Here is a 21629-nt window from a genome sequence, read left to right as displayed (position 1 = left end):
GTGGCTTTTTTGGTTCTCAGTAGGAATTCCAGTAACTAACTGGAGATCATTAACCCCCATTAAAATCTGGGAACTGTCACTGGTAACTTCTTTTTTATAGTAAGGGCATAAAAATATCTCAGGATCTTGAGTACGATTTTGCTTAACAGGAGACTTGAAGTAAGTCTCATATTTCAGGCTACCAGAGCTGGATCTAAATTCCCATGGACAAAAAGCCACACAGATACTTGAGAAGAAAATTGCTGTCCTCTACATTAGGTTTTAACTGCAGGCGGCAACTGGACACTAATCGAGAAGGGTCAGTAGCTTAATCATCTCAAAAATGCAGCAAATTAATGTTTAGATTGTTTAGGCTATTAAAATTAATTACTGGCTTTTCTCTAGCGTGCATGAAACACACTGATGCTACTGATTCTCATACCCTTTACTGGGGGCAGTTTATGTTGTATTTGCAACTAGAGTTGAAGGCAAGAGATTTAATAAATGGGTAAGTAGGCACTTTTACTTCAGCTGTCTGAAGAGGCTCTGAGAAAGAAAGTTCCAAAGTTACTTTCCTCCTTCTCTAAAATGTGTTGATCTCATATGCAAGAATAGAAACTAAATGAATGTGATTTTGACAAGCAACATGAGAATGGTTGTATGTGATACTGTTGAACTACTTGCCCAGATGAAATTAGAATTAGATTTTTTTTTTTTTTAATTGCTCTTTTATAAATGTCTAGATTAGCTTTTTTCACTTTTGGTGCTGACAGTAAGTCTGGAAAGTATTTCACCATTCCTTTACACAGTTCTCTGTTTATTTGAAGAATAACGTAATTCTTTGGACAAAGCCAAGTGCTGTTCTTGCTACAGTCCTACAGTTTTTAGCAGACTATATCACTTAAAGAAAACACTTTCATTTGCAGAAAGTATCATCTTACCAAGATGAAGTTTACATGTACATTGCATTGATTTAACTTAAATTATTTTCCAGGCATAATTCATATAATCTAGGTTAAAATCTGGGATTGACAGTAATTTTTAAACAGCTTAATTTGGTTTTAGGGAAACTGGGGTTGTAACCAGTTTATTTTAAATTGTAATAAGCCATTCTTAATTGAGAGTACTTAAATGCATATTAGCATTGGTTTAGATAACTTGATTTATGGACACTTTTTAAAATTAAAACAAGTGCTAGTTTTATGTAGGAAAAACCCAAGCTGCAGTCGAGGACTACAAAAGCTTTATCTTAAGCTTTGTGTGTGCAGGAAAAGGTTAGTCACTATAGCTGTACTGGCAAAACAGTATCAGTGAAATCACCTTTTCTTACTCTGTTACTAAATGCTGCTTCTGTTACTGTGGTTTATTCTCCAAGTGAAGTAAGTTATACTTCTAGAAGTGCTTTTTAGCTGAGATGATAGTCTGCATGAGACCTACACCAATATGGAAAAGGTTATTTTGCCCCCAAGCAGAGCAAGAAGTTCACAGTTTAGAATAGGCCAAGGTGGTTACTGGAAATTTAATGATAGTTTAAATATCATCAGCTGTTTCACTGATTATTTTACCAGAGGCACAGAGTTACCCTGGGACAGTAGGTATATCTTGAGTAGAAAAACGGTTCACCTCCCCCCCCAGCTCCAAACACTGTTGATATTTGAGTGTAACCACATAATTTGGTTTTACAGAGAATGATAGCTGTGTCTAATCCTTGGTTTTTGATTTACTAGTGTGATTAGTCAAACAGATGAAATGTGTTCAGAAATCCCCTTTAGCTATAGTGCATTTACCTAATAGCTATTGACTTTGGCACAACTTGCGAAGTGTACCTGAAAAATATGTATATATTCCTCTTGTATCAGAGTTAACAGTAAATTTTGGCTCTGTGTTGAAGTCTGTCTTTTAAGTTTGTCCATAAAAATGAATCTTAAGATACATAAAATTTTATAGTTGTATTCATAAATTAACCTTAAAAAGTATGCCAGGTAGACCACAGATTTCATGCTATGTGTATTGTGCAACAGTTTTATACAAACCCAAATTATTTGGAACCTTTTGTTATAAGACAAGACTAAAAAACACCTATTGTCATTAATAAGCGGATATGAAAGATGAGTCACAGAATTATCCTGTGTAAGCAGCCAACTGTCATCAGTTAGCAATAATCCTACATTCCTGTGATTATGATTTCCATAAATATGAAGAAAGGCGTTACAGTAATACAGATCTAGTGTGCCTGCTACCTCAGAGTAATTGGATCAAAGAGTGGCTGAGGGCTAGATACTAAGTGGTGCGATCAATCCACAAAATCTTTTTGCTAATTGGTCTTCCCCTGTCTGTTGTCTTCTCTTAGAAACCGTATTGTTTATAAACTCTCCTAAAAGGCACATTTATGAGCCACTGGATGTCATTGGTTAACTACTTAAATTTGGGGGTAGTGTAGAAGTACTTTAACACTAATTAAACTACATTTCTTTCTGTGTTTTAGTTTTTCAGCCAAGTTTGGAGAGATTTTATCCCTGTTGTTACTTAGAATTCTTAAAATCTGTGTAGGAAAATCACGCAGAGCTTCTGTAAAACTACACAGTCATCCTGAAGACTCATTCAGCTGTTTGGGGAACTGTCCACCATTCTGCAGGAAACGGGGGGGGGAAAAAGAAAAAAAAAAAGGCAGTGGAAAAAAAATCTATCATAGCAAGCCACAGACCTAAAATCCTCTGGCATGAGTTACTGTTAAAACATTTTGATAACTGTGAGTTAAGACTGGTCCTTTTTTTTTTTTTTTCTGTGGATGGATACCCATGCAAATGGGAATCTTACCAGACATGAAATTTTTCAAGTAATAGGGAGCATTGCAGACTGTGAATGGAAGAGATGGATGTGTCTTTCATACAGGATGGTTATTAATTTTTATGGGGTTTTTAATGCATCTGGAGTGTTTTTTCTCATTCATAGAAGCAGTGAAATCTTAACAGAATTCTGACCCTGTCCTTTTCAACTTCTACTCTTGTACCACTGCTTTCATCTCTTTGTCAGTTTATTAGTGTGCAGCATTAGTTAGCCTTAAGGCACTGACCTTTTATGGTGCTGATGCAAGGTTAAATCCTTTCTGAACAGGCATTGTTATTGCTGGTGAGATTGCAGAAAATACAGGGAACTCTGGCTCTCTGGGTCACGTTCTCCAATGGTGAGATAATTGCCTGCAGGTGAAGAGAAGAATGCAATTTGAGATCTTCAAAGCTTCCAAACCAGGTGTGCATTGCTGAGTCAAGAGCAGGTATTGACAGGTCACTTCTTCTGCAGCATTGACAATCTTATTCCTTAGCAGAGGCAGCTTTGAAACCATTAGTTAGCAATCATGAAGATGTGCTTGCAAGCACACAATTGACTGTAGAAACTCCATGAAATTTGACTTTGTATAAATTCTTTTGAAGTGCCTCGGATAATGCAACCTAACAACAAAACTGTTCTGAGTAAATAGACTAGACTGTTCTGGAGAACAGACTATCCAGTTTTTTTGAGCTTGAAAGAATATAAGGTCATGTTATCAAATGCTATTTTATCAGCAGCATGTGGTTGAAAAAACTAGGCAGGTGTGCAGCTTCTTTTGGGAGAAGAAGGAAGAGCAACATCTATTACAAATTATATTGTTATAGGTAATTCCAATGCATTTAGAAGTTCTAAGAAACAGAATAATTTGGGCTAAAATATGTAGCTTTGAGGAAGTATTCTGAGTTATTAAAAATGAAGAGAAAATATTTTTAAAAGGATTGTCTGAAAATCAAAATGCTGTAAAGGATTGTAAAATAACTTCTTTACATACAAAATACACAGTGGCACGTATTACTCTAGAGCCTTAACCTTATTATTTCTTTGAGGTAAGTAATGCTATTTTTCATCTATCTGCTGTAAGGACTGTATTACAAGGTGTTCTCTCACTTGCCTAGAAATAAGGTGGTGAAGTTGTCCTACATATTTTTGAAATCAAGATAGTTGCAGTATAACGCAGACTGGTGATTACTTAGATTTGGCCTTCACAGAGTAACACCCCCTTTTATTTTATTTTTTCTGAGGCTGTTTTACCTCCACAAAACATTGCTAGGCAAAGGGAAACATCTTTACTGGAATGTGCTGACAAGAATTTAATAAAGATGGAACTGTGCAGCAGGTCTGTTCAGACTTGATGGAAATATTCACTCCAGGAGTTGAAAATTGAACACATTTAACTTTTGGAAAGGGTCTCTGTTCTGCCTACTTTGACAGGAAAAATACCCTAGGAAGAACACATTTCACATCATACTGAAAAAGAATATTGAATATTGGGGGGGGGGGAGATGTCCTATCATAATTGCAGCTATGCGAGTAGGTCTTTTTGTACTGTTAGTTTCTGTTTGCCATCTGAGATATTCAGAGGCTGAGGTCATAGCTTCATGAGCAATTCTTCTGGCAAAAAGGCTGGTTTTTAAGTATCATCCATCACTTCTCCTGCCTTTCCATTCTGCTTGTGTAGCAACAGAATAAAGAGAATCAGGCGACTGACCTAGATTAAAGAGAACCTTTTTTTATGCAGCTGCACAAAGTGGTATACGTTGGAGTTGGTGGGGGTTGTTAGGTAAGCTGCTTAAGTTATTCTTCTAACATGTATGATCACCAAATTTCAGTATTAATTTAGCACAGGTAGTTTAAGCTCCATTTGTAATAAATAAAATGGATCTTAAAGTACTATGGGGAAGCCCTGCCTTTCTTCACTGACTTTAGAGATGACTTGAAGAGACTTAACTCCTTAGGCTAAAGCTCACCATTGTGAATTCTGTCTTCAGTGTCTATGCAGATTTCAAACACTTACAGCTCTGTCTGAAAAGCAGTTCTAACTGCATCATTGTATTACAGCAGGCCAAATGGTTGGAAAGGACCTCTGGAGGTCATCTGGTCCAGTGCTCCTGCCCAGGCAGGGTCAGCTAGAGCCAGTTGCCCAGGACCGTGTCCAGACAGCTTTTGAGTATCTCCAAGGAGAGAGACTCCACAACCTTTTGGGCAACCTGCTCCAGTGCTCGGTCACCCTTGTGGTAAAAAAATGTTTCCTGATGTTCAGAGGGAACCTCCTGTGTTTCAGCTTGTGCCCATTGCCTCTGGTCACAGGGCTCCACTGAAAAGAGCCTGGCTTCGTCCTCTTTGCACCCTTCCGTCAGGTATTTATGCACATGGATGAGATCCCCCTGAGCCTTCTCTGCTCTAGGCTAAACAGTCACAGCTCTCTCAGCCTGTCCTCGTATGTGAGGTGCTCCAGTCCCACAATCATCTTTGTGGCCCTTCGTTGGACTTTCTGGTATGTCCGTGTCTCTCTTGTACTGGGGAGCCCAGAACTGGGACACAGTACTCCAGGTGTGGCCTCACCAGTGCTGAGCAGGAGGGAGGGATCACCTCCCTCGACCTGCTGGCAGTACTTTGCCTAATGCAGCCCAGGGTACCATTTGCCTTCTTTGCAGCAAGGGCACATTGCTGGCTCACGTTTAGCTTTTGTGTCTACGAGGACCCTCAAAACTTTGGTAGGGGAATGGTATCTGAGGCATTTGCACATCTGAATTAGCCCCTCCAACTAATCTTTTGAGATTGTTAATATATCCAAATGGCTCTAATTTCTTCAAAGAGTAAGTCAGCTTTGTGTTTCAGTGAGATTTCACAAATTCCTGTGATTTTTTTTAATCACTAAAAATAACCTTAATGTATAGGGTGTCTTCAGAATCCCTTAAGTATAGTGCATTATTTCCGAGAGTTTAAATAACTATTCCATTTGATCCTTAATTCCAACAACATTTTGACTATTCTGTTGAGTGTTGTAGATCCAGCCTTTAAGTTAGCTCATTTTCATTACATTCAGATAATAGATAGGAAAAGAATATCTGGATTTACAAAGCCTTATAGAAGTTCAGGTCCTTTATCTTTAGAATATGAAACAATTTTATAAACCAGTTTTCCTACTCCCCTCTGCTCTGCTGAGCTTGTAGTTCTGCAGGCTGCATGTAGAGTCTTCACGTGTCACAGGTAGGTCACAGATCCCTTTCTTGGAGATTGCTCTGTATTTGCTAACTAGCATGCTGAAAATGGTTTGTAATAGTGAGTGAGGCAGAAGTGGCTTCCCACCATTTTTCTCTTAGTATTTTTGTTCAGAATCTGTAAATATCTTGAATTAATTATAAACAGGCAGATCAGGAAGTTGACAACTTCTGTTTTCTAATCTCGACATCTTTTTGAGAGAATGATATATTAAAGGATTTTTCAGTGCAGATTGTCTTTATTATCTCACTTTCCATTTTGAAATTAACACTAACAGTTCAGTCTTGTTAATATGCCTTCAGTTGTTTTTTCTCTTACACTCTGAATAACTTGTTTCCTGAGTAAATGCTATGCAAAGTTTTATTCTGCTTTCTACAGAATCATAACCTTGCAATGTCACAGGACAGCAGTATTTTTAACTGTATGATTTATAATACAGCATATGCAACAGTAGTATTACTGCTGTCAGTGATGGAGCTTCTCTGATGTGGGAGTTATGGTAGAGGCTAAAAAGACCCAACCTGTAGGTGCATATAGCTGTGATTTTGATGTTTTAAGGAGGCATTTGGCTTGTTTTGTTTCATAATGGGACTTAGTTTCAGAAATTGTTTTTTAAAATGCATGCACATTCACTTCTGATACTGTACTGTTTCTTTGTATTGTAGACTGGATTAACACTTGCTGAAATTATTACCATTAATAGCGTCATTGACCAAGAGATTAAAATAGCGGTTCTTTTCAAAATTAAGGAAAATTCAAGTCTGTTTAGAAATTTGACATATCTGAGTAGAAAAGCTTTGTAGAGTATTGGTTTACAAAGAGGTATGCTCAGGTATATGTGTGAGAGAAATCAGATTATAAAATGGAGTGACCCAGACCTACTGAGCCTCCAGGGAAAATCTTAGCCCATGTTCTAGGCTTTAGTTTGACCTCAGTCTTATTTCTTGAAGTGGGTACAGAGCTAAAAAGTCACAGTTTCCCTGTAAATGGGAAAACTCTCTTGGTCCATTTGATTTCTTCAGCATTCAAGAGTGTAGGGCTGGCATCCATATCAAAAGACGATGTTTATGTGGAATACCTTAATGCTGCAGAGGTTTGGGAAGAAGAAAGCGCTACCAGTTACAGTGGGGACCACTAAGAACCTTGTGTTTTCCACAGCAAAAACTGATCCTATGAACTTGTACCTATGTGCAGGTTTACCTATTTTGTAAGGTTCAGTGACTGTAGATTGTCAGAATTTTACATCAGCAGTATTCCTCTTCTGACCACTGTGAGTATGGAAAAAAGTTGGGAGAATTTAAGAGATTTATTTAAAATGTGTAAGCAGAGCTTAGGATCAGCTCTTCAGTTTCTTTTACTCAAAGTATTTGTTAAGAGGGAGAAGCACCGAGAGCCATGGCGTAATTGGACGTTAATTTAATTTGCTGACTATTTTGCCTAGAATTCACTGGACTGTGTCTTAATGCTTTTTATGTGCAGTATGAAATGTTAGTGGGACAAATATTTTTTTACATATTTTGGTGGCAGAATCTGCTGCACAGACTAATGTTGCATATTTTCAGTGAACCTGTAATACTTCGCCTTTCAGCATTTATTTCAGTCCCACATTCTGTCTCCTGTGTCCCCCTTGTCTTGGAAGCCTGCTGTCAATATACAGCAAAACTTTTTTCCCAAGAATGTTACCTTTTTCTTAAAAAAAAAAAAAAAAGAGAAGCAGCTATATGAAGTCTTGCCTTTGGGTAAATTTCTGAACCATCTCTCTGGGAGATACCATTTCCTTTGTTCCAAATGCATAATCTCAGTGCTTTGCTGAGGAAGGGCAAAAGCGCTGCCATCGAAGAAGAACACTCTTGCATGGATTTATGTCATTTATCAACGAGCAGTTATCCACTGGTGTTCACAAGTAGTTCATAATTCTCTCTGAGTAGACAAGGTTTTTGTGGTTCATATTCTTTGTCTGACAAAATATTTATAACACTTTTGCCAAAGGCAGTGTTTTTCAAGGCTTAGCTTTCCTAGTGCCAAGGACTCTTTAAAAGCAGAGATTGTGGCCTCCAAAAGCCAAGTACTAGTAGGCATAGAAGCCTACTGTGGCAATAGAAAAGGCTTTAAAAACTTTTATATTTGTTCACACAAGTGTTTCAGTGTAGAAAATTCTGCCTTTAAGCTTCATTAACTTCGTAAGACTTCAAACTAAGAGTCCAATGTTTTATGCATTTAACTTTAAGACAACAAGCATTAAGGTTGAAATACAGATTGCTAGCAAGAAAAAAAAAAATTAAAAATTGGATTTTCACCCAAGAACAGAGTACCATCAGGTCCCTAGCTCTGCAGCACTCCAGGATAACCCTAGATTGAAGTTCTAAATGTGCCCTTCAAAGAAAAATGCAAAATCCTTTGAGCAATGTGCAAGTGGATGAATTTGCCTATAAGAAAAGAGTAATAACTGTAAGTTGCAAGACAATGAGGTCTTTACCATGCTGCATCTCTAAAATCCTTCAGCACTGGTCCACCTGTCTAGGATGGATGCAGTGATGAAACTGCTAAATCACTGCTGAGAATTTTTCAAAATCCTGCTCTCTTAATACACCACAAACCGTGTGTTATAATGAAGTATATATTCTGGTGTGCAGGGGTGAGATCTGAGTAACAAAATGTGGAATATTTCTGAGGACTGAAATCCAGGATTCTGGGAAATGTTACTTGACTTTCCAGTGCATACTTGCCATCGAATGTTGAGAATGTTCAAGTCCAACATTAAGCAAATATGTAAACAATGGATATGGTGCTTACAGCAGTTCTTTCATGCACAAAAGATACAAGTCCAAATGTTAATACAGAATATGTCATTTAAATGGAAAACAGAGAAGCTTTGTGATTTGTTACAACACGAACACTAGCTCGTCTTTATGGTTGTTCTTTAAAATTCATATAATCATCAAATTTTGTACGATATAGTTGAAATAGCACAGACTGAATTCCAGAGTTGCTTTCACATACGATCCTACAGGCTTGTACAAGAATTGCATGAATGACTTCACTTTGCGTTGCTATTGGTTGAAAAAGCTAGATGTGCAACGTATGATTTTAATGACTAATTAAGCATTGGATTTCTGTATGGCATCTCTGCAGCCATCTAACCTCTCTGTCTCCAAAGTAAGTTCGCTGCATCCATTGCTGTCTGCTTTTAATTTGCCTTGATGAACAAAATTAATGATAAAATTTACCACCACTGTAAATTTCACTTGGTTTAGTGTTGTGGATTGCAGCTTTTCCTGTTTTCCAGACTGTTTTCATTCAACTTCACAACAAGTCCACTGACCTAGTATCCTGTTACATGTTTACAAAACCTTTGTTACTACATCTCTTGTTCAATTCTAGTGAGACACAGTTCACGTTAACCTGGTTTGGTTTGTATATGAGAGAAACAATCAGAAGAGTCAAGAGTAAAGGGCTGCTGTATTTATAACAGGCTGTATTGTTGCAGGCGGCGTGTTTGCGTGTGGGTGCAGCGTGCTGTGAAGAGCAGCCCGTTCGTGCCGTGCACACAGGATCTGTTAGGGATGTGGACTTGCAGCCTGCCCTCCGACTTAGCATTCTTCTAAAAACCATGATCTAGTCTGATCCTGTGCCTTGTAGGTTCAGGGAGAATGTGGTTTCTGCGGCCGGTGGATGTGTGGCAGGCAGAACAAGTGACATATGCTTGAATAGGAAATTGCAGAGGATTACAAAGAGCAGCCTGTTGTCTGAATGTTTTCCACATTTGTCATCCAGGCAGAAGGGATTGCAGAACCTTTAAGATTCAAAGTAGGTTTTTCTTTAAATCATCGGTTTTAATTACTATAGTAGCATTGTGGTGGACTATGCCATTAACTTGAAACTTGCCATCTTATGCCTGGATCATTCATTTTTTAAAAGTGGAGACAAGTTAATAGTAATGTTTAAAGAGACTGCATGCAGTTAAAGATGCTTTTTGTTTTGCTTAGGAAAGTAGGAGTGGCCGTGAGAAACACCTTGACCAACTAGTCCTGATGTCTGTAAATTCTTTGAGGTCTTAGTAAACTTCTTTGATTTGTTCTGTCTTTAATGTAATCCAGGAAATATTCATCGGCACAAAAACTTCAAGGACCAGAATAAGGACATAAAAATTGATATGGCTGTTATTTCATCCTTAAAGCAAAGCCACTGTAATTCTCATCCATTTCTTAAAGCACTTTTTTTTTTTTTTCCCCCCCCCAGACCTAAAGATTTTCGAAGGAAGTAATAACAATAAAAGAAGAACAACTGCCATCAGGAATCTCTCCTCCTTCAAGAAAATTCTTCTAACACGGAAGCATCTGTGCATCTCCGTCAACCCTTCTATACAGAATGTTTTTAACAGGTGTTAGCAAACTTTATTTGGAAAGATTGTAAAAATTAGTGTATTTGAAACAGCTAAGAATGGATGTTATGTTGCTAATGCCGCCTGTACTCTGTGTTGTATGAGCTGGTATTTGTTAATTATACTTGTTTTAATACTATTATTAAAGAATTGATACATTTTTAATGAATATTTACATCTCGTGGAAACAGTACATTGTTTACTGAAATGAAGTGTCTAGATCTAGAAGTTGCAAAACTTGATTTCCATGCAGTAAGAGCAGTGAATAATTGCGGTCACAGAGCTCCCACGAATGGCACACTGTCGGTAAATAACCTGATTTGCTCTTCTGGTAAAACAGGTGATCCATCCTTACACAGCTTGATGAATGAGAGAATGCCAGTCTTTAGTTCAGAGAAAGGGAATTGTTCATGTAGAACTCATTCTCTCTTTGGGGGATCTAAAAATAACAGTGGCTTGAGCTGTTTATTACTTCTGTAATATATTGTGTGGTTCTTCTGAAAGTCTTTTCTAGAATGCGGAATGTGTATACCGTATGAAATGAATGGTCAGATTTTGCTGCATGCATGTCTATGCAGGCCTGCAGTTTCCTTATCTTTTTAGGTGAATATACCCACTGAAATTACTGTGGTGGAGGTAAGCAAAATCAAACTTACTTCAGAGCCAAATTACATTAGAAAAACAGAACCCTTCAGAGGAAGCAGTGCACGTACCAAATATGTGTGCATGCACACTGTAGTCCTGTTAAAGATAAGAAAAATATTATTAGAAGATGCATCTTGAAGGAATGAGGCAGTGGTGAAATTTCTGATGGTCATTTTTTATGTCCTGTGGGAGTTTATCTCGGTCTTAGAGTTTTTCTGCACAACATGCTTTGCCTATAGCTTAGCCTGTTCTGAGGCTAAGATGAGGCTAATGACCCTCTAGAGAAGTATTTGGTCACCGGCTGTAATTTTTCATCCTGAAGCTTTGGCCATGTTTTGATATGGAATGCCATATGGTGTGCTTGGAACACCAAAAGTGAAGCCAAGAGAAAATCAGTCTGTGCTTACAGAGGGCCTGTTTGCTACAGGGAGGAAGATTGCAGCATTTTACAGTGTCTGCAATTTCTTGGATGCTGGAAGAGTGACGTTTCAGTTCCAACAGAGCGTATTGCTGGGATACTGCAGAGCAGCAAGGACAGCATGAGTTCTGGAGGTGACACTGTCTGCTAGATCGCATACAGACAGCAAACCGTGTTGGTGGGAAAGGTCTGCCTCCAGGAACTGCATAATGAATGTAGGCAAGTAATGAACAGAATGAGAACGACTTTTTTTTAATAATCTTACTGTTTTTCAGACTCGTCAGTCTGCTTTGCACTTAAATCTCTAGTGCGCTGAATGACAACATCAAGGTTGACTCTCCTCTACTTTCTAGATGCTGAAGTGTATTATATTCCTAGTCCTGTTTCATTCTTGATATGGAGATGTTACGTGATTGTCAACAGGAGAGTTGGTATCCATAATGTTCTGTCTGCCTACGAAAGCAGCCGAGCAGAACACCTCTCCATCCAGGCATAGCTTTTGAAGATGGCACGCTTTGGACTCAAGTGCTGTTTACCACCAAAAACATCCATTTGGGGCTGTGCACTATATTTTCTTAAGTGGCTCTTCCTCCATAGGAGTAGGTCTGCTGACAACCCGACATAGCACAGATTTTGTTAAAGAGCTTATGGAAATAACAAACAGCAAAGGCAGATCATACGCAGCTACTCTTCCTTCTTTCCTCCTCTTAAGCCCAAATCTGATTTTGATTCAAGTCACAGGAACATGCCTTCCTTACTTAAAGAATGTATTAAAGAATGAAGCAGCAACATTTTTCTTATGCAAATCAAATGAGGAGACTAAACTGAGGTGTTGAATGATGCAAAATAAGTTTTAAATTACTTCCCTGAAGTTCATTACCGCTTTTCTGCGCCGATAACTCTCAAGCCAAAGTTGTTGCATAAATAAATGAAGCACTGGTTGTTTTCTGTATAGTAGAAGATGGTGATATGTTGTGGGCCAAATTTTACAATGTTTGGTGAGGAAAATTTGTGTTTTCTACATCCATTGTATACCAAGCATCATATAGGAAGAAAAACATTTTATTTATAATCATATTTCATTATATGAAATAATGGTTTAGCATCGGGCATTTCTTTGGCATTCAGATGAGCTTATCCTGGGAAACGTTCCTATCCAGTGAATGTGCAGACTTCATTTCCAAATCAGTACCCACATTTAATTAACTAGTAAAAGTATTTTTAAAAGCAGTAGGTTAAAGTAAATGCTCTTTTTTGTGTAAGGACACAGTACATTATCTTACATTACTGGTAAGATCTGGGTGGCATCAGCTGTTCATCGTGCTAAATACTTAACAGTCTGCAGCTTAAGTTGCTTGGGCCGTCTGGAAAAATACGAGACACTGAATTTTGGAGAAAATGTTGACCATATGTGTCTGTGTCTTACTGTTTTTTGGCAAACACACACATCCTGAATAACATTTTATAATTTGGTAGTGCCCACCAATTACTCTTTATTACCAAGATAGACCCAGCAAGTGAACTTATGCCCAGTGATAGATGAAGCATGCTGGTTAGCAGGGTGCCAGTAAATGCCATTATAAATATAAAGTTAAAGCATAAAGTGCCATTAAAGTTTGTGCTTTAGTGTATAAATTAAGTTATAAAATTGTAATGAGTATGCCTACTTTATTACCCCCAGGTAATCTCTCTGTTCGTTTGATTCCCTGCACGTACATCCCGTACGGCGTGAGGGGGACGATGGGTGGGTGGCAGCCGGTCGGGCGCGCGTCCCGCAGCCGGGGACCCCGCAGGCCGGGGGTGCCCGGGTTCCCCGCGGGCAGGAGGTGCGGTGCTGCTTCCAGCTCCTCCCCCTGCCCGGGCGGCCGGCGCAGGAGCTTTGGAGGGGCACAGCGTAGGTGACACCGACCGCGCAGCACAGGCACACTCGGCAATTTGGTCAGGCTGTTGCTGTTCATCTCAAATATGGGGCAAATAACACCAGTTGCCTTATTTTGAAGCATCTGACTATGTCTGTGCTGTCTTCCCTACATCCCTGGTTTTTGCCCTACCATGCTTCCTGGTCCCACAGGAACTTGAGATTCACATACAGCGTTGCTTGATAACCAGGCTGGGGTGCAAATTAATTATGAATTGTCACGTGAGGCTCAAACTCTTTCTGAGACAACACAGGCACAATTGCTTGAATGCTGATTTTCCATCACTGACCTTCTCAGAGTCACTGCCACAGGACCTACAATTTGGCACATCACGGGGAAGACTCTAGAAGGTGTCCGTACAACAGGTGGGTGGGAGAGCGCCAGCCTGGAGGGGGGCAGAGGGAGACTTAACATGGGTGTTCACAGCCAAGTGCAAGCAGGTAAATTAATCACACAATACACCCATAACCTGTATTTAATTTTCATAATATCTCTCTGGCAGCTATGTGTGCCAGGCTACGAGGCGTACACGTGTGCACACACAGCCACGCTCACTAGGTGCTTCAGTAGTCTGTAAACTGGGGTTAAGCTGCTTAAAGTCCGTAAATTATGTGATCCTTTTCTACCGTCTCCTACTTTAAATGCAAGTCCAGGTAAGGAAACGGCATTTGACTCACATTTCCATCCACTTTTCTCCAAGGAAGTGGTGGGAGTTAGGAGCGAGAGAAATAATGGGAAAACAGAAACACCGCATAGAAAGTTTTACAGCCACCTAGCTGGCGCTCACCCTGGGACAGGCACCGCTGTGGGTGTTAGGCGCGTGTATCAGTGGTTTGTGCTATTCGTGAGGCTGAATTCTAGGCCAGATAACTTGCGATCACACAGCAAAGGTACCGGCTTGTCCTGCTCCTGGTGGGCTAAGAGAGCGCCTGGCAGTGGCCAGAAGCAAAAGCTGACAGGTCTTTCCTTACCAAGCACAAACAGCTCAAAGCCAGTCAGGGCAAGCAGGAGCAGAGTCCTGGCCCCCAGACCAGCCCTCTCTCCCTGTCCTTATAGGGCTGGGTTAAAAGTGTTCCAAATCTGTGCCTTCCGCTTAAATGAACATTTCTGAGCTGCTACTTCAAATCCTGCTTTGATGCTTAGTCTCCATGGTGCTGTTCAAAGCTGTTACTTTTGAGTCACTTTATAATTTAGCTGGTTTGTTTTAACATAATGAATTGCTTTGCGCTCCTCCAGTGGTAGGGCTGGGGTTTTTCCTTCCTCTCGTCATTAGCTGATCCAGGTTGCCTCTGCGACTACGCCTGCCAGGCTTTTGGCTTTGGCATGTCGATATGCAAAAACTCACGGCCATAGAGGGTATGACCACCTCATCTCCTAGTTACTCTCTAGATTTGTTCATATAAAACTTTAAAAATGGGGCTAAATATTGTTTATACTAAGTGCCTATATCCTTTAACATAAAACTGTTGCTCAAAAGGGTTGCAAAAGGACAATGTACGTTGTTCTTTTTACATTCTGTTCCCCAAAGATCAATACCATTGTTCCAAGTTAAAAAGCAATCAAATACAGAATTAACGTATAAAAGCTCGCCACTTTTATTTGCATACAAAACAGAAATGAGAGAGGTTCACAATAAATTATCAGTGTGCTCCCACAGAACGTTCTTGTGTATTTATATAATGTGGGTTAAAAACAAATATTCCATTAACATAAGATTTCTTTGCAAAAGTTATAGCTGGGTTCAAGGAAACCTGATGATGCGTTGTTTTCCGGTGAATTTAGTAGGGTTACTCTGCTAGTAAAGCAATTCATCCAAAACTAACAGAACATAATCAACTGGAAAAACATGGATTAAAAAAAAAATAAAAATTAAATTTTCTGACTGGTTCTCCGTTCACCAACTAGCCTGATGCGGATTTTTAGATACAGTTTGAATAGTGTATGGAGCAGTACTCCAGAGAAAGATCTAAAAGTGACCTTTCATCATCATCTAGCACCAACCCACTAGCATACTAAGTTTCTGGCATGCAAGATAATTACCATTATTTGTTGTGTCAACGGGTCATGTACATTTTTTTTCTCCTTTAATATAAGAGCCTGTAAACATCTTCCGTGACAGGTTAGGCACCTGGACAAAAGGCCAAACACAGACGCACATAAAATGTTTCCCTTTTTTAAACAGTTCATTGAGAGGGTTTTTTTCCACTCGCCCTTTTGCGTACCGGAGTCTTGACACTCCTTTTGGCTATCTTCCTTGTGAAGCGACTAATTCCCGGGGATCTCAGTTCAACGGCTTCCGTCTCTTCTCGAACAGGAGTAAACTCTGGTTGAGCAACATGAGGCGATGGATAGGAGGACTGGGAGTATGGGGATGGTAAGGGGTAGGACCCGTGAACTACGTACGGCTCTTGCTCACCATCATAAAGGTCCTCAGGGTCATAGATTTGGTAGGAGTTATGTGGCAACTGCACTACTGGGATGTCTTGATCAGTTGGCTCACCGTATCCACCTTAACCCACCACCACCGAGAGTATTCATATGGTTAACACAGGAGAAGGGGAGTAGAAAATTAAAGCACTCATTAGGAAATTGACATTTTATATATAGATATATTTCTATATCGTGTGTGTGAGTGTATATATATATATATATAATCTTTAAATACACATCTTTTATTCACATAAAGGAACAGTGAAAACATTTAACAAAATTAATAAGCTGGAGCAATTGGAAACCCACCAACAGACAGCCAAGTTAGTTGGAAACCACCACCAGAATTTGTCAACTGTCCAGTTGTAACACTGCGCTCATTATACACTGCACAATCTGCCTGCTTTAGCTTATTCCAGCTATGGACTAGAGTACACGATCAACAGGCAAAATGGGTCAGGCAATACTTTTTAGCAGTGCAAGGAAGCTAAGTGCATGTACAGCAGCTAGTAAGTTCATTAGTGGTAGTCAATATCGTTGATGGAAAGCACAGAGCAGTTCAGCATCCATCTCTGACCTTCAGCCAAATGGGACCTGAACCAGAATGAGCCTTTCACCTTCTGGATTGGTAGCCATTGTAAGGGATTGGGCCTTAAAACAGGAAATGAACAACGGGGAGGGGAAGTGAGGAGAAAAGGACAGGAAGAGACGACAACAAAAACATTCAGGTAAGTAAAACGTACAAATCAGCTCACGGGCAGATTAAACCGTCAACATCAAACAAATAAGCCTTATGTGTAACATTTGCAGTAACTAGTGCTGTACTAAGAAATTTTGATTTTAGGTTGGGCGACATAATTTTTGGTAATGGTGTTGACTTCCTCCCATGGCCTCTCCGTGCTATAACGAGACGGGAAAGTAAGACACAGAGAAGATGTAGAAAGAATCATTTTCTCCAGATTGCTTCGCTGGTTAATGACGGACACGTGCATCCCTCTGTCGGGTTACACTACTAGGGGTTTAGTAAGGGTCATGCTCTCATGCCATTCGGAGGCACACGGAAGAGGAAGTTGAGCAACACGTTTGAAAAACTCTGCTGTCACGAACATGAGGAGGTGGGGATTGAACACACAGACTGTTCAGCTGAGGTGGAGCAGGCTCGTACAACTACACAAACACATACAGGACAAAAACCCGCTACACGCGGTCCATTTTACAGGCCGGGATCAGATGGTGGACTTCCTTTGGTCACTACGCTGGGGTCACCCTCTCTTCGTGCTGCAGTGCCACAAAATACAGCAGCGCTGGACACGCACGTTTTCGGGGAGCTACCACATTTTAGCAGGTTCACCAGTAGCCTCCATCTTACTTTGGCTGTTAGAAAATGCCATCCCCGCCTCTGCAAACGGCAGCCGCCCCGACTGCTGACTACTCACCTCCCATGCCGTAACCAGCGCAGGAGGATGGATCGCAGTACCCCGGCGGGCCAGAAGGACCCGGTGAGCCCGGAGGCCCCATGTGCCCGGCGGGACCTCGTGGGCCTGGAGAACCTGGCGGTCCCGGACTACCAGTTCGACTTTCTCCTGGGGGTCCTGCGTAGAAGGGGGAGATGAAACATCTGAGCAACGTCTTTCATAAGGCAGTGAGTTGAGACCACCTTGGCAGGCCTGGTGCTTGGAAACCATGGCACTGAGCGTGCTGCAAACACTTCCAGGAGATAGTCCGAGCAGAGGGGCTGGGCATCCTGGCTCTGACTCCCCTGGGCAAGCTGAGGGAAAGGCTGCAGCCTTCCTCTGCCAAGGAAGACAAAGCAGCAGCTCCTGACGAGCCTCCTCTCTGGCCACTGCTTCGTCTTCCTTGCCAGAGACAGCTTTTAGCCGGAAATGTATACTACAGCAAATGTTTCACCAAGCATCAGACATTCAGAAAGGCAGTTTCATGGCATGGGACAGCCCTGGATGCCTGCGCAGCTCCCAAGCCGCCTCACGAAGTCAACACAATTGTACGCCTGTTTCAGCAGGACCTGGATATCACCCTCTCTCCTTTTTCAGGAGCTAAATATAAATCCTTGTGATTAATGTGCTTAATTAATATACATTTCTCCTTCAAGTTATAGTTATGTAGGACCTTGAGTGAATGGGAAAACAAATGCAATTAATCCAGATTAATTTTTTCCCTTCCAGATTCCATCTCTCAAAAAAATAATTAAAACATTAAAAAAGGTGGTCTTGGAGAAGCAAGTTTATCACAGAGAAAAGGAAAATACTTGTGTGTCTGATGACACCATCATGTGACACATCACAACGTCATATTACGTAGTAAGAAAATTATGACAGTTAAGGTTCCTGAACTTCTGACTCTGCTGCTGCTTAAGCCTTAGAAGTGCAGGACAGAGCCCTGCAGGTCTTAGCTGCTTTGCACATGGATCAGAGTGGTCTAATCCCATGTCCCAAATGTAACAACTTCACCTGTAGATCCTGGTGGGCCTCGGGGTCCTTGTGTTCCAACACCTGGATTGCCTTTTTCTCCTTTCTCGCCTGGTAAACCTAAGGAAATAGTACTTTGATCAGAGTCACATTTTCAACAAAACTGCGCACAGTGTTTATTATTTAATCAGGATTATAGTTCCATATGTTATTTTTCATCTAAAAACAGATGGCAGAGAAGGAAGGAGGTAAAAATACAGAATTATTTGGTTCTTTTTCCCTTCCTTCCCTGACAGCTTCTCAAGGGAAACATGACATTCCTGGGGTCTTAAACATTCCTGCTGCCGTGGTGGTTTCATCGAGGTGGTATGCAGAGGCATCGGCCAGTTTCCAGGCTGCACTTCCTGCTGGAAAGGTGCCTCTGGACTATACCAAGGTACAACTATTGTAAGTCAGAAGAATCTTCAGAGCCTCACAAAGCTGTCTATAAATTACTGCGTGGCCCAGAAAAGTCAAATTTTTAATGCTACAGCCAATTTTCCTTCAAACATTCACCCACCAAACAGTGGTTCAGCATAAGACGGTTCTACACATAAATGGAGAGAGTTATCGTGGATTATTGCAGAGTTGCTAAAAAGCAAGAAAGGAGTTTCAGCACAGTCAAAATCTGTAGCCCCAAACGAAGCCCAATCTAAGAGTTTCCCAGTCACTAAACTCTGATGTTCCAACACACTGCACAGCCATTGATTGAGCTGTGTTCCTGCACTTGCTCATGGCCCTAAATTTCTATCGTTGGGTCTGATCCATGGAGATCAAAGATCTAGTAATCCAGAGAAGGCACTACCTTCTTCCAGCTTTCCATCTCTTTCTGCACTACTACTATGGCATCTTATAAAAACACTTTCTATACACAGTGATCACAATGAGCGGGGTTGAACTAAAGTAGGTGTCAAAACTACAAATTCCAGACCCTGAGTTTCCACTGGCGACTTGGAAACTCTCATAAAGTCTGTGTTTGATTTGGATGGTTCAGAGACACCAAATCCAGGCTGGTTTGTGGGACTTTCCCCCCATTTTCCAGACCTCCCAGCAATGGTAATTGCTCTCACTGCTTCACAGCTTCCACACTTTCAGAATCAAAGCCAGTAAAGAGCACCTTCATAAAAACAAAGTAGAAGGAAAACAGCTGCTGCCCTTGATGAGGCAGTATCTACAGTTTCAACTGCCGGGCCTCCTTCCTCCCCTTCTGCTCAGGTAACTACTACCTCCTAGGGAAAACCATCTGGAAGACACCTCATTTTTGCAAGGAGCCACAGAAGATTTTTTTTTTTTCCCTTCCTAAGATAATTTCTGATGGAAGCAAAGAAGTAAGAAGAAATTCTTAACTGTGAAAAAAAGAAGTAATTAAAATGCATCACTGACAAAGAATCGCTCACGTCAAGTTTACAAAATAAGTTTCTACTGAATTACAGGGGATTCCATATTTGCTGAGGAGTTCTAGGTCTTCTACAGAACAGGTGGTTTCCAGGGCAATATATAATGTAGCCCAATCACCTGGAAAACACCGGCCACACCACTGCAATCAGTAACTCCATATTGAGCACATAGTTTTTAACCAAAGCGAGCTCTTTGTCTTACCTCTACAGGGCTTTTTGCCACTGTTCCAGCATAGTTTAAGTATTTCCCATTTCCATTTTGTACCTTTTATTTCCTTTGATTGCACAATTTTGTTGTTGAGTTAAAAAAAACATGTCTTATGGTGACCAGTTATTTTATCATAGAGAAATTATACAACCATAACCTCTTCTCACCGCATTTTCCATTAGGGGCTCTCCAAAGCTTTCCAAGTGTCTCTAGTAACACTGTGTTTTACACAAGAGACTTGGCCACCAAGAGAAGAAATACCATAGCCAAACTAAATCAGCAGGAAGTGGCAGAAGAGAGCAAGTGTTGTTTACACCATTATTTTGCAAATAGCAGGTATCTCCCTCTTGCTTCTAGAGGATATTGGGTAAGTGTGCTGGTTTTGGCTGGGATAGAGTTAATTTTTTGGCTGGGATAGAGTTAATTTTCTTCATAGTAGCTAGTATGGGACTATGGTTTGGATTTGTGCTGGAAACAGTGTTGGTAACACAGGGATGTTTTCGTTATTGCTGAGCAGTGTTTACACAGAGTCAAGGCCTTTTCTGCTTCTCACCCCACCCCACCAGCGAGTAGGCTGGGGGTGCACAAGGAGTTGGGAGGGGACTCAGCTGGGACAGCTGACCCCAACTGACCAAAGGAATATTCCACACCACATGATGTCATGCTCGGCGTATAAAGCTGGGGGAAGAAGAAGGAAGAGGGGGACGTTCGGAGTGATGGCATTTGTCTTCCCAAGTAACCATTACGCATGAGGGAGCCCTGCTTTCCTGGAGATGGCTGAACACCTGCCTGCCGATGGGAAGTAGTGAATGAATTCCTTGTTCTGTTTTGCTTGTGTGCATGGCTTTTGCTTTACCTATTAAACTGTCTTTATCTCAACCCATGAGTTTTCTCACTTTTACTCTTCCAATTCTCTCCCCCATCCCACCGCGGCGGGAGTGAGTGAGCAGCTGTGTGGTGCTTAGTTGCCAGCTGGGGTGAAACCACAACCGCAAGACAGAGCAAGGTCTTGTATGCCTCATCCCTGAATTTATGGATAACAAAATATTTATAAAACTATTTCTAAAAGTGAAATCTTTATGTTTGGTCGTCCTGGACGTTTAGTCATTTGATGACTGCAGTGCTGCACCAGTATCTTCTGAGTCTAACATTACTCCCCGTCTTATGTCAGCACATTAAGAAGTATTACCAAATGTTCCTTTGACCAGTGTAGGATCACAAGTGCCAGGGTGTACCCTAAAATGTGCTCTGACCTGGAAACTCTAACTCATGCCCCTAAAGTTATCTCCATCCCAGCTAGACCCATATAAACACATTGATTTGATTACCATAATTCTTTATTTCCTGAATCACTTGCTAAGCTTATTGGCAAATTCTTGCTTATATCATGCTCAGTAGCCAGATTTCTGATCGCATAGCCTGTTATCCCATGACTGGCACTTCACACTGACTTCCAGGGATGCTTCACAGTGATATTCAAGGACCTGCGATCCTTGTGACCATGGGCTGGGTTCTCCTTTGCTGGTTTAATACTTCCACCTGTGCTTACTATGGCAGTGAAGACACAGTGAGTACTTCCTTCACTGTTTAAAAATCTTAGGTGAAATTCTCAAAATGATCCATAACAAGTCTCAAAACCTACAGAGCTGCCACAAAGCTAGCTTTTCAAAGGGCATTTAGGCTTGGCAGCAGAATGAAGCCTAGTCCGATGCACACAACTCAATTAAGCACCTACA

General features: G+C 40.8%; 2 protein-coding genes across 4 annotated transcripts in view; one reads left to right on the top strand and one right to left on the bottom strand.

Annotated features, from left to right (window-relative positions):
• Positions 1-10687, top strand: part of MRPL13 (mitochondrial ribosomal protein L13) — a 35369-nt gene extending 24682 nt beyond the window's left edge. Inside the window, exon 7 of the mRNA XM_075705736.1 lies at positions 10270-10687. Coding sequence (XP_075561851.1) covers positions 10270-10294 — 25 coding nt within the window. The 3' untranslated portion in view covers positions 10295-10687. The remainder of the gene's footprint in view (positions 1-10269) is intronic.
• A 4889-nt stretch (positions 10688-15576) lies between these two features.
• Positions 15577-21629, bottom strand: part of COL14A1 (collagen type XIV alpha 1 chain) — a 124407-nt gene continuing 118354 nt past the window's right edge. For 2 of the 3 annotated variants that reach the window (XM_075728217.1, XM_075728218.1), the window contains exons 45-47: positions 18292-18369; positions 17260-17415; positions 15577-15902 (exon numbers count right to left, since the gene is read on the bottom strand). In XM_075728217.1, coding sequence (XP_075584332.1) covers positions 15577-15902; positions 17260-17415; positions 18292-18369 — 560 coding nt within the window. The remainder of the gene's footprint in view (positions 15903-17259; positions 17416-18291; positions 18370-21629) is intronic. The other variant, XM_075728219.1, reaches the window with a different exon arrangement.

Source organism: Pelecanus crispus, chromosome 2 (assembly GCF_030463565.1).
Source record: "Pelecanus crispus isolate bPelCri1 chromosome 2, bPelCri1.pri, whole genome shotgun sequence".
Lineage (NCBI taxonomy): Eukaryota > Metazoa > Chordata > Aves > Pelecaniformes > Pelecanidae > Pelecanus > Pelecanus crispus.
Note: the sequence above shows the minus strand (reverse complement) of the source record. Positions and strands in the feature narration are given on the sequence as shown.